The 15,602-nt window shown below is 37.9% G+C and overlaps 1 protein-coding gene across 2 annotated transcripts in view; it reads left to right on the forward strand.

Moving 5' to 3' along the window:
• SRFBP1 (serum response factor binding protein 1) overlaps positions 1-15,602 on the forward strand; it is an 81,908-nt gene that overhangs the window by 54,714 nt on the left and 11,592 nt on the right. The window contains exons 4-5 of one of the 2 annotated variants that reach the window (XM_054184813.1): positions 2,892-2,981; positions 3,703-3,774. In XM_054184813.1, coding sequence (XP_054040788.1) covers positions 2,892-2,981; positions 3,703-3,774 — 162 coding nt within the window. The remainder of the gene's footprint in view (positions 1-2,891; positions 2,982-3,702; positions 3,775-15,602) is intronic. The other variant, XM_054184814.1, reaches the window with a different exon arrangement.

The raw sequence follows: 15,602 nt of genomic DNA on the forward strand, positions 1-15,602 counted from the left end.
TCTGAACAAGCCCTGTTCAGATCTCCACAGCTTGTTGTCTTTTTATAAATCTTAACTCTCTGTGTAATCTCACTCTTTGTGCGAGTGCTGTAAGGACTAGGTGCCAGCTACTGGGGGGACCATCATGACTGGGTATGGAGACAACAGCTAGAGTCAGACCAGGGGTGTGGGTGACGCGAGCCTGTGGTGTCAGCAGCAGGAGCAGGTGAGGGTCTCGGCTCCAGCCACAGGGGCAGGAGCAGCACATGTCCTAACTGGGAAGACAGGGACAGCGTGTGTCCTGGGCACAGCTATGGGTGAGTGTGGGGCAAGTGAAGCAAGTGAGGCTTTCGGTGCAGCATCTGGACTGGGACCACAGGTCGCAGCCCATGTGCCTGGTGCCTGCTGCTAACAGGGACAGGCAGAGTGTCTGTATTTCCGCGTGGTTTGACCCCAAATACGTATCTCTGTCACATGTAGTTCACTAGCAGACTTCAAATGGGACTAGCAGTGGGTCGGGGAAGGGGTACCAGGTGGGTAGAGGGCCCATGCTGGTGTTTGGGAGAGACCTGTCAGCGTGGGGTGCCTGTAAGAGAAGTGAACCTGTAAGACAAGAATTTGAGTGCCTGCGTCTGCCCACTAGTGACTTGCTGCCAGCCAGCAAGTAGGAGGTCCATGAGGTGGATAAAAGGGCTCTGGACCCAGGCATGGGGGTATTAGGTGGACAGAGGGATATGCTGTGCTGATATTTGAGGTATCCGTGAACGTGCACGTGCTTGTTAATCTAGAAGGGGCTGGGAGGGGGCATTCTGTGCTCTCAATAGTGAGCTTCAATCCTGACCTGACCAAACGGAGGAAGAGGTCTTGGCTGGCTGTACGTGTGAGCCCTGTAAGTGTTACATGTCTGTGGCAGCTAGATGCATAGCTGAGCGTCACTACTGCTTGAACCTGCCAGTGAGAAAGCAACTGCCACATCTGTGGACCTGGGATGGAGACCTCTGTGTCTCTGGACACACTGGGCTGGGCTCCAGCAGCAGGGCAGGAGGAATCCTTGGACTGGTCCCAGAGGTGCTGGAGGTGGCAACCACTTATAACATCCCTTAACGTAATTGGTGAAAGAAGACTTCATAATAGATACTCAATACAAAGGTTCTCTGTGAGTCAGGAGTTCTTGAGCTATGTGCATCTCAAAGTTGAGAAAACTGCTGGTAAAGACATCACTATATCCTTTTTCTATTTTCTTGTCTGAAGCTGACCATTAATAGACACCATAGAAAGGTCTATTTATTCCAATAACTTGACTTATATGGCTACTCTTAGAAAACCAGGGAGCTGCTGAAGACTATATAAGTCAAAAATGCTTGTATTGCCTTAAATCTAAGAGAAGTGAAGGAGGTGCATTATAATTTTTGGGTTTTAAGCCTTAACAGGAGGTTCTTGGCCTCATTCGTTTATACTAAGCATTTCAGTGAAGCTCCATTCATGACTTCATGTTCCAAACTGTAATTCTTTCTCCATTATTATGCATGATTCTGCAACGTTAAGGGCATTCTGCAGTATTGTCATATAAAAATTAAACCTTTGACATTCTAGTGTAGGAGTGGCTGAAGTTTACGTGCCTCCCCTCTGAAACCAGTTGCTGCGTTTAAATCCTGAGGAGGCAAGAAAATAGGCAGTGTTATTTGGGATGTATATCATACAAATTATCTTTTTTTTTTTTTTTTAGTAAAGAAACAGCTTGATTTAATGAATAGTATTGGGTTCCACAGCTTCATTCATAGCCCCCAACCTACTATGTGACAGTAAGCATGTCACTTAACCACCGTGTCCTACTTTCACCATCTGTGAAATGCTTTGGAAAGTAATGGAAAACTGAATCATAGGTCTTTTCCATCTCTAGATTCTATTAGGTCATCCAACTGTCCAACTGCCAGTAGAAGATTGTTTCCTACATCCACTAGTGTTTTTCCAGTCTGGATTCTGTCCTCCAAGAGATCGGCCTTCCACCAGTACCTTTGGTAGATGATTTTGCAGACATTTAGACCTCATTGTCAGGAAGCTCTTCTGACATTCACAAAAAGAGATTTATTTTTTTGTTAATTTAATTTTGTTCTGTTACTTTATTCCCATTATTATATGCTTGCTTATAGTTTTAAGACATATGCATCTAGGTAAGATGCAAACTCTCTGTAACGTATCTAATATATAGAAGGAAGGACAATGTAAGGTTTTGAAATGCAAGGTATGACCCTTTATAAGAAAGTAAACTACTTGGTTCTTCCTGAAATTACGTGTCACGAAGTGCACAGACTGCTCCAGATTTAGGACAGAAAGAGGATAGGATATGGAAAGTTAACAATGGAGCAGGATGTTAAAGGGAAGTGTTGGAATACTTATTGGATAATTAAGTAGGGAAAAAGAGGAAAAGGAATGTGTAATTTAGTTGCTGAACATGAAAGTATGTCCCTATTATATAGTACATTTTTCTTCTAGATGTTTGTAAATTATCATGTCTCCCATAATTTGATTTGCATTTGAATTTTTGCTAATACATTAGTTATTCTGAGCCAGTAGTTACAGTTGTTGTTTTTATGGTTTTTCAGTCAGCATCTTTCTTGTCAGATCTGAGCATAATGTTAGTTATAGGCGCAGCCCAAGTGCCTGGACATGTATCAGTTTCTCAAACTATAATACTTTTAATGGGCACTTCCAGTTTAGGTTTTCATTTTCTTTATTGATCAGAAGTGTTGCAGAATTGCTGGGTTTTATGTTTAAGTCATCTGCTTTCCTGGAGTTTTAGAAATTCAGCAAACAGATAATCTTCTTCAGGTGTTGAGGCCACCAGGATTGTGATATAGGCTAGATCCAAATGAAAGCTGTCAGAAAAACTAAAACTCGGTTTCTTTGTACAGTTTTTCAGAACTATGAATGCATGGAAGTTATTTGGGTTCTGCGTAACTGTAGTTAAACTACTTTTAAAATGGCCATCTGGCAAACAACTGGTATGTAACATGATTTATTTGATGCAGTGCCCTAGGAGGGAAAACCCAATATTCAGTGCATTCAGTTGATAAGGCTAATAGGGCATTTTGTAATACAACATATATAAAGTATGTATTTTAAAATAATGAGAAATCTGTCATCTGGGCATGTTTCATAAAATATTCAACTTCTGACCAAATACACTTGTCCAGGATTTTCATTCCTCTATTTCAACTGCCAATGGAAATGCTTAAGTCCAGGAACGAAAATTGCATGTGTAGTCAGTCTCTTCAGAAAAGAAAGTTTTTTTCCCCTCAACTTAAATTTCATTGTCTTCAACTTGTATATTTACATATGTTGATAAGTTCTGATGTAACTTCAGAGTCAAAGATAAGTGGGGCATTTCAACCGTTCCAGAGTTTATTTGTAGCACAACAATACAGTCAATTTAAACATTTCTGTAAATAAAATCACCCTTCTGCATATTTCGCTGTTGAAAAATCTCTGTTGCCCTCAGCAGTAGTAGATACAGTCAGATTAGGTGTAAGTGAATGTTTTGGAAGTCAGTAGATGTATTATTTATGTACACACAAAAAAATCTCTGTATAACAAACCAGTTTTCTTCCTTTAAGAGGTCAGTGGGAGATGCCATGAAGTTAGAATGTTTATGAGGAAGATGAACCTTAGAAAGGTTTCAAAAAATCTGATCATAAGAAGAATAAATATATCTTTCACCCACAGGAAATAAAGCCAGATGAAGTTACCAGACTTGCTCTTAGGACAGAAGTTAATTTTGAAAGTGTCTGCAGAAAGGTAAGGCTTGTTATTTTTTGTTTTCTTTCCCCTGCTTCTGTGACTTTGAAAGCACTCCTTAGGAAAAGGTGCTTGTGTGGCTGGGGTGCATGCATGTGCACAGTGTGTTCTGTATGTTATGTTGCATCTTCGTTGTAGACCTTACTTTCTTTTCTAAGGAAATTTATCCACTAGGATCTATCTACAAAAAAAATGGTATAGCTGTTTAGTACAAGTGGCTTGTCATCTAGGCTGGTGGGCTAGTCCCTAGTAACTGGAATGGAATACCAGGACGCTTGGTAGTGGGTTTTGAGTCTTTTATAAATAGATTTATTTTGTTTATACAGTACATATACATGGTTCAGTTAGTGTAAATAATCTAAGCTTTCAACAACAGTTGGAAAAAGGCTCTAAATACTTTTAGATGCAGAGAGAAGTTTCCACATGTGAGCAAAACGTGACAAACATTAGCCTGAAGTAAGGCTGGAATTTTAACGCTCCTGTGGCACATTAATGTCAGTGCAGTGTTTCTCCTGAAGCCAACTATTCGTACGTTATTAAATATTAACTGTCTAGCTAGTGGTGTTTGTAAGAGATTAAATTAAGACATAGAAGTGGGAAGATGCTTGTTGAAATTGGCAGTTAAGGTTAAGAACTGACTGGAGACTCTTAATAGAAGAGTGAAGAAGAGCAGAAATAAGTACGATTTTAACGGATGTGCTGCAGAAGTGATACCGGAAAGCAGTTCTGAATCAAACAATGCCAATACATGAAATTTTGTGGTTTCCTCCACATTAGCCTAAATTCCTATGGGTGGTCCACTAAGGGAGTCTGAAATGGGAAATCTTTGTAGTCCATAGGCTAAGTTTTAATTTAGAACTGGGTCATTTCCTCTTATAATGGCATCATTAGTTTGTAATAGAACTATGGTGTTGCAAAGCACAGTCATGTGTGATGTAGTTCAGCTACTAGCATAGTATGTAGCAGGATTTCCATGCTTCATGTGAGCACAATCAAGTAAATAGGAAAATATGATAGGATTTAATATTTCTGGAGCAGTGTTTGGATGGAAGCATCTTATTGCTTTTCCTTCTCTTCATGCTAGAAGAGAGTAAGGAAAGGGTCACAGATATACTGGCATGGCGCTAAAAAGCAGCATTCTTCTTCTAAATTTGTTTGACCAAGATTTTCCAGTCTGAAGGTGAGCTAGTGAGAAACTGCTTACTGTAATGTTAGAAATGGTGCGTAAGTGAAGATTCTGGATGTTCGAGGACACATGGAGAGGGATTTCATGCCTGAAGACGTATGCTAAATTCAAATAGTAAGACATTTTCTCACTTCCTGTAAGTGATTCTTCTGCCAAGAATTCAAATGCATCAGGCTTATGCTGGTTGCATAAAGTGTAGGAGCCACAGAATGAAATAATTGATGCTGTTGTTTTAAAGGAGTTTATCATTGGAATTTTATTTTCTAAGAGGACTATTTTATTGCCAAGGATACAAAAGGAATATTATTAATCTTACTGTTTTATTTTGTCCCGTTATTTTTGATGTATTCATAGCCAAAGCATTCATTCATGTATGCTTTCCATATTTTCTTAAAATAGGCTTTCGTTTAGGTGTAATCCATGAAAACAGGTAATACAGGTATCTTCATGGAGTTGTTTTGGGTTTTAGAATTGTTTGTTATTTCTGTTACTTTCTGCTGCTGGTCCTGTTTTTCAGTGGTATGAAAGTCTGTTAATCTCACACCTTGTAGTGAATGGGTCTCATGTTTCAAATCAAGTTTATGGATGGGTGCTGATGCTTTTTTAAACCCACAGAGGGTTTTTAACCTCACTGCAGTAGAAGAACATGTACAATTAATTATTATAGTACCGTTGAGAAGTGGTGGCTGAGCCATCATAATTTTATTAGTTGCTATTGATTGACCATAACATATCCCTAACTGAAGAATGCATCCCGTCTCCGCTTTAACAAAACTTAATTTTCCAATATATTATTTCTTAATTTCCCAAAGTTAGTTATTAAACATACAATATAAAAAAATCATTGATTTTCTACCCCTAGCGATATTCTGTAGGTCACATGAAATGCAGACTATACTGTTTACCTTTTCATTAACTTGAGTTTCAAAATATTTGAAGGAAAACATCCTGTGGCTGTTTTCATTTTCAGAATAGGTTTGTTTTCATTGATAAAAGGCAATCTGCTTTTAATTCACTGTGGAATGCTGAATATTAGTTTTGCATAGTGGACATGTAGTCAAGATATTTGTTTAATTCCTTCTGCCCACTGAGATTTTATGTTCCATTACTATGTTTCCCCGTATATTTTTCAGAATAAGATAAGCATACTTTCCTACTTAAAAAGAGTTTGCATAAATTTCAGACAAGTACAATAAAATTGTGCTGAGTGTTTAGCAAGTGGCACTCTAACTTGAGTTCTTATGATTTACTTGTCAATATTGCTGTACTGATGGTTGCTAATAAACAAATCAGATTTATAGTAATTGCAGAGTGAATTGGGAAGAGTCACAAGCTACATGACACAAGACTTCTTACTTTTATACTTTATAAACATGTTATAGGGCTTACCATGTTACTGTAAGACAAGAAGCAGTAGGTGAACAGTTCTTCTTTGTGCACCTCTGCTGAAATATTTTTATTCCATTTTAATATTGCTGCAGCTGGCACCATTGCTATCAACAGGTAATAAATTCTGTTGTAAAAACTGTAATGAATGTTGACATGCAGCTTTAACTAGACTTTATATTGTTCGTGCATAGTTACAGCTGTTGAAAAATGGAACCTGTATTTTCCAGGTTTTGACTAAGTTTTTGTGTGCTTTTTGTACACAGTTGTTTACAGTATACTTGCCAGCCATTAACGAAATTAAAAAGTGTGTGGCAGATCTGTTGGCTAATGTTTGGGTTTTTTTAAACTGGTATTTCCAGCTGTGATTGCATTTTGAAGTGTTCCTTACAGCATATGTACCTGAAGTATTCCAGGAGTCTTGGTTCATTAGTGTTGTGCTCCAGCACACCGAAGTTATAAATCGGAAGCTAATCCTAAAACTGCTTTCATTACAAGCAGGAATCTGACTTGGGAACTTGCAAAGGTCTTAACTGTTATCTTCAACTTATTGCTAATGTAGGTTTAAGGTAACTTAGATAGGTTAAGACAGGCAGGATACATAGGTTAAGGTATATTAATACTTTTCTGGTATTAGAGAAACTATCTGTGTCATCCGTGCTGTTTCTTCAGAAAAGGGGAAATTGGTCCACCTGTGAACACCTTCATCATAACTGCAGTTGGTTTTGTTGCCTTCACACTAGGCTGACAGGTACTGACTAACTTATTGTGGCATCTCATTTAGTTTTTCTTCCAGTAAGTCTTTGGTATGTAGGACATGAGAAAAAAAAACGTGTGTTTTAAACAGTGGTGGAATTCTGCTTCAGCACAATGGAACTCTGTACTACAAGCAGTGATCTGAAGTGCTATCTTGTATTAACTCAAAATATTTCTTATTTTTTCTAAATAATAAAGTCTTCATAATTCAACGACTTTCAGATTTGGGCAGGCAGGAGGAGCAGAATTGAAACTGAAAATGCAAAGAACTATTGTATTTTTCTTTGAGTGAAGAATAGAATACCAGTATGCATTATTGTCAGAGCTTGAATTGAGCATGTGCTTCTGACCTGCAGAAATACCAAGTATTCACAGATGATAAATACATCCTCTATTTTTTGCTTCCAGACTCAATCTTCACATAACCTTAGTAGCATAATTTTCCTTTTTTTGCATTGAGCTTTAATCTGTGGCCTTGAAGAGCACCACCTTTTCCTACTAAGTCCTGGATTTTCACCTGTTACTCCAATCCTGTTGTGTTTGAATCGTGGAGATGCTTGTCTGCAAAGAGGATTCTGCACAGCAAATTATGAGGATATTGTGATCTTCAAAGTTTGTTGGGGCCATGCCACAACCCTCTGAATCTCAAGATTACTGAAAAGCTTGCCACAATTTCTAAGTGTGTTGAGAAATTCTTCTAGACCAGAAATGTAAGCCATTACTAGCTCTTAGAAGGTTTTTTTTGCTAATGTAAGGCCTGGTGAGCTTATTTTGGATTGCTTCATGTTCAGGAACCAACTTTGTCTTGTTTGGAATTTAAAAGGAATTCAAAGGCTTTAGAAACAGGATCTTAGGCAGCTCATGAACAGCCATGGAGAGATGTGCCAGGATTTGAGTGAGCAGCCTGGTGCACAGTATGATTTTGATCATTAAAAGTCTGAGCTGCCTGATGAGGATAGCTGTACTTAACATGATTTTGGAGGGGTGACATTGGTGCTGTCTAGCTTCAGATCCGCATATTTTTAATGGATGCCCAAAGGCTGTTAGCTACAGTTAAAGTTCTCGGGGTTATTTCAGGGGCAAATGAATTTAGTATCTATGGCTCTTTACCTGTATGGGTCACCTGAATTTGAGATTCAGAAACCAGCTGAAAAACTAACAGTAATAAGGAAAGATTTTCTGTGATTTATCAAATGAGAATTCTGCGGATTCACATGTGAGATGACCCTGTTTTACCTGCCAGACTCCTCTGTGAATTCACTGGACCTCTGGTGCAGGACTAAGGAAGTCCTTGAGCAGAAAGGACACGAGAAAGAGGTAGAAAGGTATTTCTTCCCTGGACAGACAGGAACAAAAAGAACTTGCAAGACAGGAACTCACTGGACTGATTAGGTATTACCTTTTTTTCTTTCAAAAGTGTTCAAATCTCATTATGAAAATAGCATTTCTCAGATTCATACCACCTTCTTTTTAAACTATGTAGGTGATGGCCTGATATTAGTCAGTTTATCAATCCACAACCTCTCTCATCAGAAACCAAAAAAAGAGCAAGGATAGGGTAGTCACAGTGTTGTTACATGTTCTTTGTAGATTTACACTGAAAGCGTGTTTCACACCAACAGTCTGTGAAAGACAATTTATGAAAGTCTACTAACTTTGAGGCATTAACAGTCAGTAAGTAATTATTTGGAGCATCGGGTTTCCCCGAGTGTATCACTAGCTGGTCATCTTTGGTTGCAAGACACTGACACATGCAAAACATGGTTACACAGCCAATAAATGCATTATATATATTCTAATGAACACACTTATTAAGGAAATTTTAAACTTGGTACTATTTAATTGTGTGACAGGGAAAGGAAGGAAGGTGTAGTTTCTGAATTTAGTAGAATTTTTGATTAAACACATCTGCATCTGAGGAGTAACCAGTCATATCTGTATTTACTGACTTTGAAAAGTACAAAGGTTTCTATCTTAGCTGACAATCCTGAATGTACACTTGTGATCTTTACCTTAATTTATTTTAAAAATGTATTTTCTAGTGCAAAATATATAAAAACAAAACCTCTGTATTCTCTGTGGATTTAATCTGAGGAAATGCACTAGTTCATCATAAAAGGGGCCTGATGCAAAGTCTCCTGCAGTTTAATTGAAGACTTTCCGTTAACTTCAAAGGCTTTGGATCAAGCACAGAATAGTTGCTGTCTTTCGTTTGGGCTTTGAGGGATTTTTCCATAACCTCCTCCCTTTTCTTCCCCCTCCAAGCCCCCCTGAAGAATTCTACTCACTAGAAAAACATTCTGATTAGGATAGATGTTATTATTGATATAAAACTTCTGTTTCTGTTGTTAGTGCCTTTAACAGCAGCATAACTAGATAATTACTTTTCTGGATTTTTAACATTCTTTGCTTATGAAAATATATTTTTTTTGCAATCCATAAACCATAGGGAGAGGACTACTGTATGAATCAGTCCTTTGTGTAATACTGATGTGATAGTCCACCAACTTTGTATAATAAGCTTATTAATTCTTTGCACTTTGCTGTTTTGTGGTTTGGTTTTGTCAATGCGGTGGCAAATGGCTGGTATTTTTGAGACAGCCATGAAAAATTTAATTCTCGTTTTTTATCTGAATTCTGGTTGTTACACTCTTCTTAAGTTGGAAATCATGTATAGACAATCAGAGCATAATTATAAGAAGAAAATGTGATAATTTAATAGTTTAGTGATCCCCTACCTGCACACTGTTGACAGTCTCCATCTCATTCCCCCTGACCCCCTCTTTCTAACTGTCAATTATTGGAAACATGTTATCAACTCTATTTATCTTAGGATCAGAATGAAGGTATTGCCTTGTATGTACGAAGATGTTTCCATTCTCCAATAATGTGTTTATGCTGAGAATACTAAAATAATAATACACTGTTTATTTTCCTACATGTTAAAATGTTATGTTCCTTTCTTACTTTAGTATGGAAATAAAGGTATTCATTTGCATATGAGATACCAGACATGTAATAGTTGATGGGGAGGGACTCTTTATCAGGGAGTGTAATGATAGGACGGAGGGTAATGGTTTTAAACTGAAAGAGGGTAGACTTAGATTAGATATTAGGAAGCAATTCTTTACTGTGAGAGTTGCCTAGAGAAGCTGTGGATGCCGCATCCCTGTAAGTGTTCAAGGCCAGGTTGGACGGGGTGGTGGTCTAATGGGAGGTGTCCCTGCCCATGGCAGGGGGGTTGGAGCTAGGTGATCCTTAAGGTCCCTTCCAACCCAAACCATTCTGTGATCTGTCAGCATCTTATGTTTTTGGAAATGTGTTGCATTGATTTAATAGCATGATTTCCTGTAACACAGGCTAAAATTGTTGGCTTGATGCTGGGAATCAGTGTTGCAGAGTTGAATGCTTTTTGTCCTGAGTATTTTGACTCGTTTGAATGGAAGTTACACTGAATGTATGAAGCCACTGTTTCCTGAGAATTTTCCATGTCAAACACCAGATGTTAACATTAAACAGGAATGTCTGTGGTCTTCCTAAGACTACTGATGAAGTGAAGAATTTTGCATTCAGTGATGAATATCACATTCAGCCGTAAATACTTTCTCTGTGTGACTGATTGTTTTTTGTTTTCTTTTCCCAAAGGTTCCTCATCTTCCAAATTTAATCACTTGAACGGCAAACTGTTTAGTATGTCTCTCATATATACTCCCCTATATTTTACAGCCTAGAATACCATTGCTATGGCTGCAACTGAAGTTTTATGTCAGTATTAAACTAAGTCTGTCAGTTTTTGACAAATCTCTCTCCACGCTTCTCCCACCTACTTCTCCACCCAGTTGCCCATCTCTCTGCTAGCCCAGCCAGTATCAATCCCTTCCCAGGCTTTCAGTGGGAGGCTTCAGACTCCTGACTATTCTATGTTCTGTCTGTTGCCCTCTCACCTTTTGTTTGCTATTCCTTACCCTCACACACTCTTTCCCTTACTTTCTCTGGGCCAATTTGTAGGTATCTTCTCCATTATCCCCTTTGCATTTAAGCTAGGCTGCCACGTATGTGCCTGACTAAGTTTGAGAGCAAGGAGGTAAACTAGACCAAAGTTACCATCATCTTCAACAGCAGAGTAGCAATTGCAGTGATCTCAGTTTAATTACAGCTTGGATTTTGTCCATTCTGGAAAGAATCTTTTTAAAGTTCAGTATTGAAATAAACTGCTAGTAACTTTGGCAGTTTTTCACAGAGATACTATGTTTATCTCTTCACACAAAAGGCTGTCTCCTGTGAAATTTTAAATTACTAGTCCAGGAATCTTTCTACCACTCATTTACATTCCTGTGAAGCTGTATTACTTAATTTTGTTGCCTGGCTGAACTGATTGTTCAAGATTATTGAAGTGTATTCCTGTCCTTAGACAAGGCTCAATCTCAAAAGTGATATGATTGCTTTTGATTTGAATATATGGTCATTTCACTTATTTGGTGTGTCAGCCCAGAATGTGGGCAGGCATATTGTTGTCAATAAAGTTCAGAGGGAGTCATTTCATATTTTTGTAAGTGATGTTTGGGTTGGATCATCTATCTAACTCAGACACGTTAAACACTTGCAAGAGCATAAATGGACAAAAAGGTAAGTGGAGAAGGGCAGTGTTTTTAAGGTCGGGTATGCCTGTGGTAGTGATGTTGTGATGCATGGTGCTTCACATGCACCTGGCTGTATTTTTTCAGACCCAGAAAGATTTATATCACAGCAGTCATTTAAAATAGGAAGGGAAGTTGAGAGTCGGTTGTCTTTCATGAGTATTTAAGTGATGTGTATAAATATCTTACTGGATATGAGCTGTCATGGGAACAGTAGAGGAAAACGTTAGAAGTAGTCTTGGTTTTGTGCTTTTCTTGAAGGAAATGCAGAAAAAAAAAAAAAAAGTAGCATAACAGGAGGTTCTTGAGATATGGTGGTTGGTTTGGCTTTTTTTTTTTTTTTTAAATAAACCAAGGCCAAGTTACTGACGTCTAGAATCTCCTTGGTATCCTTCTCCAAAATATTGTTCAGACTTGCACGCAATGCCCAAAAGGCAGGCAGAGGTCCAGAATCTTAATGCATGGATGAGAGTATGGTATAGAAAGGAGAGATTTAGGTGTTTGGGTAGCCTTTGGGGCAAGAGGAAGCTGGACAAGAAAGATGAGCTGCATCGTAATCAAAATTGTGCCATGCTGCTGGCACAGAAAACTGTGAAGGTCATAAAGGAATATTTAAACTAAAAGTGGGTGGAAGATGGTATGCATGGAGGAACATCTGAGTCACAATGACAAGACCAGCAGGGGGCATGTGAATGAAGGTAAATCAGGATGCCTACAGTGCTAGTTGATTGGTGCCTCCAATACTAAGCTACAAAGAAAGGGTGTAAATTATGAATGCTTCCATACCAATCCTTGAACTGACAAAATTAATGGGGGAAACTAGACTACCTGACATACAACTTCATCACATATACAATAGATTTTCTCCTTCCACCAGGTCTTCAAGATAATTAATGAAAGGTACAGTCTTTCCACGGATAATGGGGTAGGACGTTTGTGCGTGTGAGTGGTGCTGTGTTGTGAAGCACTGCATTTTAAGCCTAACAGCACAACTGTATTACAGGAAAAGTGAAGCACTAAGTCTTTTGAATGGAAGTTCCAACTGTCATAAAAGTTTGGTACTGGTAATGTGCTACAGCCTCCAGTCAAAGTGATGATGGCGAACAGAAAATGTTAAATCAGATTAAAGAAGCTACACTTTTAGGACAGATATTAATAGTAAGAGGTTTTGTTACCCTTAATTCATTTGGGTACTAAAGACAGAATCTTTGAATTGCATCCTTTATGTATCCATTGGGAAAGTAATTATAAAGTTGATGCACATGAAGGGGCAGGGAGAAGGATATGCTCAACCAAATGAGAAGGCAAAATGTTTTCCCTGTCTTGCCATCTACCTATCTGCTAATCCTCTAAGTATTGGTACCCATTGAGCAATTTCAACCAAGACTACTGCAGGTGGTTTTAAAAGCATTAACTTCCAACAGGGTTTTTTGTGTGTGTGAGAAACCAAGATCAGCGTACCACTGAGGGAGAGGTGGCCATTCCTTCTTGATCTTGTTTTGAGAAGCACCATAGAGTTAGCACGGAAGATAAGTGCAAGGAGAGAGAACATAAGGTAGAACATACATGAGCTGGAATCTCTCATTCTTTTGGTTGCTTAGAAAACTTAAAAGTGTTAAGATGTTTTTAAATAAACAGTTGTAATCACTTATGTTAAAGACTGACAGCTACTCACACATTACTAACTGGAAAAGCTCTTTCTGTATGTACACTTTGTAGTGTGACTCAATTGCATTATAAAACATAAAAAAAATAAAATCTGACACTCCTGATATTTCTAAAAATGAAGAACAGTTGCTGTCTTTTGCTTTTTTATTTTTATAAATGAAACTCTATCAGTTTTTCATTCTGTATCATGTAAAAATAAAGTACAAAACCATTCCAATTTCTTTCCCCCTTTCCTATCCATGTAAGTTTTTAAAGTGCTGCAACTCAGAATTAAGAAATTGAGATTTATAAAACTAAAAATTGAAAAAAAAAAAAGTTACGGAATTAGGAGGGCTTTTTCAGCTCAACATGAAGCCCATCAGTCTGTTAACACTGGAAAATTAGATGAAAAGTGCTGGAGGCACTATTGCTTTAACTTCTTAAAAATTAACTGTAGAAGGAGAAAAATTAGATGTTCTTGAATTATTGGAATTCTTTTTAAAGAAAAATCTCATCTATTGGGATGTCAATGAATGCAGATGGCTACATTAAAAAGTTGCAGCTTGGTAAAATGAGAGCATAAGTTTGCAGCATATTGCCCCTCTATGACAAGATTTCTAGGTAAGAGAAAGTATGGGAAACGTGAGGTTAACTAGTCACTTCGTGAAAGTGTAGCAGCATTAAACTTAAAGGGTGATGGTCTAATTTTTCTTTGTTTTGGTATATAAATAATTGCATAATGATCAAAATGGTTAAATGGTTACACATCAGGAAAATTCTGCATGCCAGAGGTCAGTAATAATAACGCAATGGTCTAGAAGATGCCTGAGAGCCTCTAAGCATAAAGGTGATTGTTGTGTGTGCCGTATGGTGAAATACCTGCTATAAAATGTGAATATCCAGGATTTCCATTTATTTTACATCCATCATGTGCTGATATGCACGAGTAATATCAGGGCTTCCATGTACATCTGACATGTGTTTATCATTAGAGTAAGTTTTGAATACATATACTCCCTCAATAGACTTAATGATGGAAAATCTACATTTTGGTGCCAAAAAAATGGTATGTTTATCTCAGATGTTTTAATAGTTTTTCAGTGAGCAGAATTTGTATTTCCATTGTCTTTTTCAGAAAGTGGCTGAAAAACATATAGATTAAAAGAAATCTGTTTTCAATTGTGCACGAAAATTGCAATGTGGTATGCCAAGAAATTCTGTCGTGTTTTGAATAGCATATTAGAACATGGCCTACCCCTGGTTAGTGTGTGCAGCATTCATGAAGTCTTTAAGTCATCGGTGCCTCCAAATCCCTGGCTCTCATATTTAGTTCCTTCAGCAGTGCTCTGAACATAAATACATCTCTCGAGAGTTTGATCTGAAGACATTGACCTGACAATACTTCAGTTATATATAGGTGTGTTGCCTGGTGGTAGTGCTTGTAAATGTGAAGGTCTGAAGAAGACAGGCTTTGTTGTCAGGGATAAATCTTTCACCTTTGCATTATAAATTATCTGAAATATACCTGATTAAATTGGAGCTTGTTTTTCTAATGTTATCTAGTTTTGAAGCTTTGCATCTGTTTTAAATTTGAAGAGCTGAACTATGTCTACTCTCTCTGTTACAAACTGTCTTTCATATATGCTTATCCATATGGTGCTGTATCGGGCTGTATCTGACAAGTGATAATTTGAGGTTTGAGCATCGGTTTTGCAGTGAAATATTGTAAGGATGTCTCAAGATTACATCCCTGAAAGTTTGGTACAGAGTTTTGTCACCAAGTTGACTTCCTAAGGGGACTGGTGGATATCTTGATTCTGAAACTCGGGTTTGTCCAAGGCAGAATACTGTGAACTTCTTAGTTTCATTAAATAGTTTTAATAATGTGAAGCTCATCCCTGTATCTCACCAATTTATTTGCTACCATCTGCTTCCACTCAGTCTTTGGACATGCCTGTGATGCACAGCTGGATTTTGGGAGCTCAGATGCATTCAGGTCGTAGTGAACTCAGACAACTCTGTTTCCTGCTCAGCTTGCAGCACTGTCAGAGTGTTGTTGGTCTACTTTGTGTTTCAAAGTATAAGTAATAGTAACAAATAAGTATAAGTAATCAATTTTTTAAATTTTGTTTTCCCAAATAGTGGTTGTTTCAAATTCCATTTTTAGATTGGCCATCTTAACTCCCTGTTCGGAGTTAATAAACAACTGCTTATTT

Source organism: Rissa tridactyla, chromosome Z, assembly GCF_028500815.1.
Source record: "Rissa tridactyla isolate bRisTri1 chromosome Z, bRisTri1.patW.cur.20221130, whole genome shotgun sequence".
NCBI classification, from domain to species: Eukaryota; Metazoa; Chordata; class Aves; order Charadriiformes; family Laridae; genus Rissa; species Rissa tridactyla.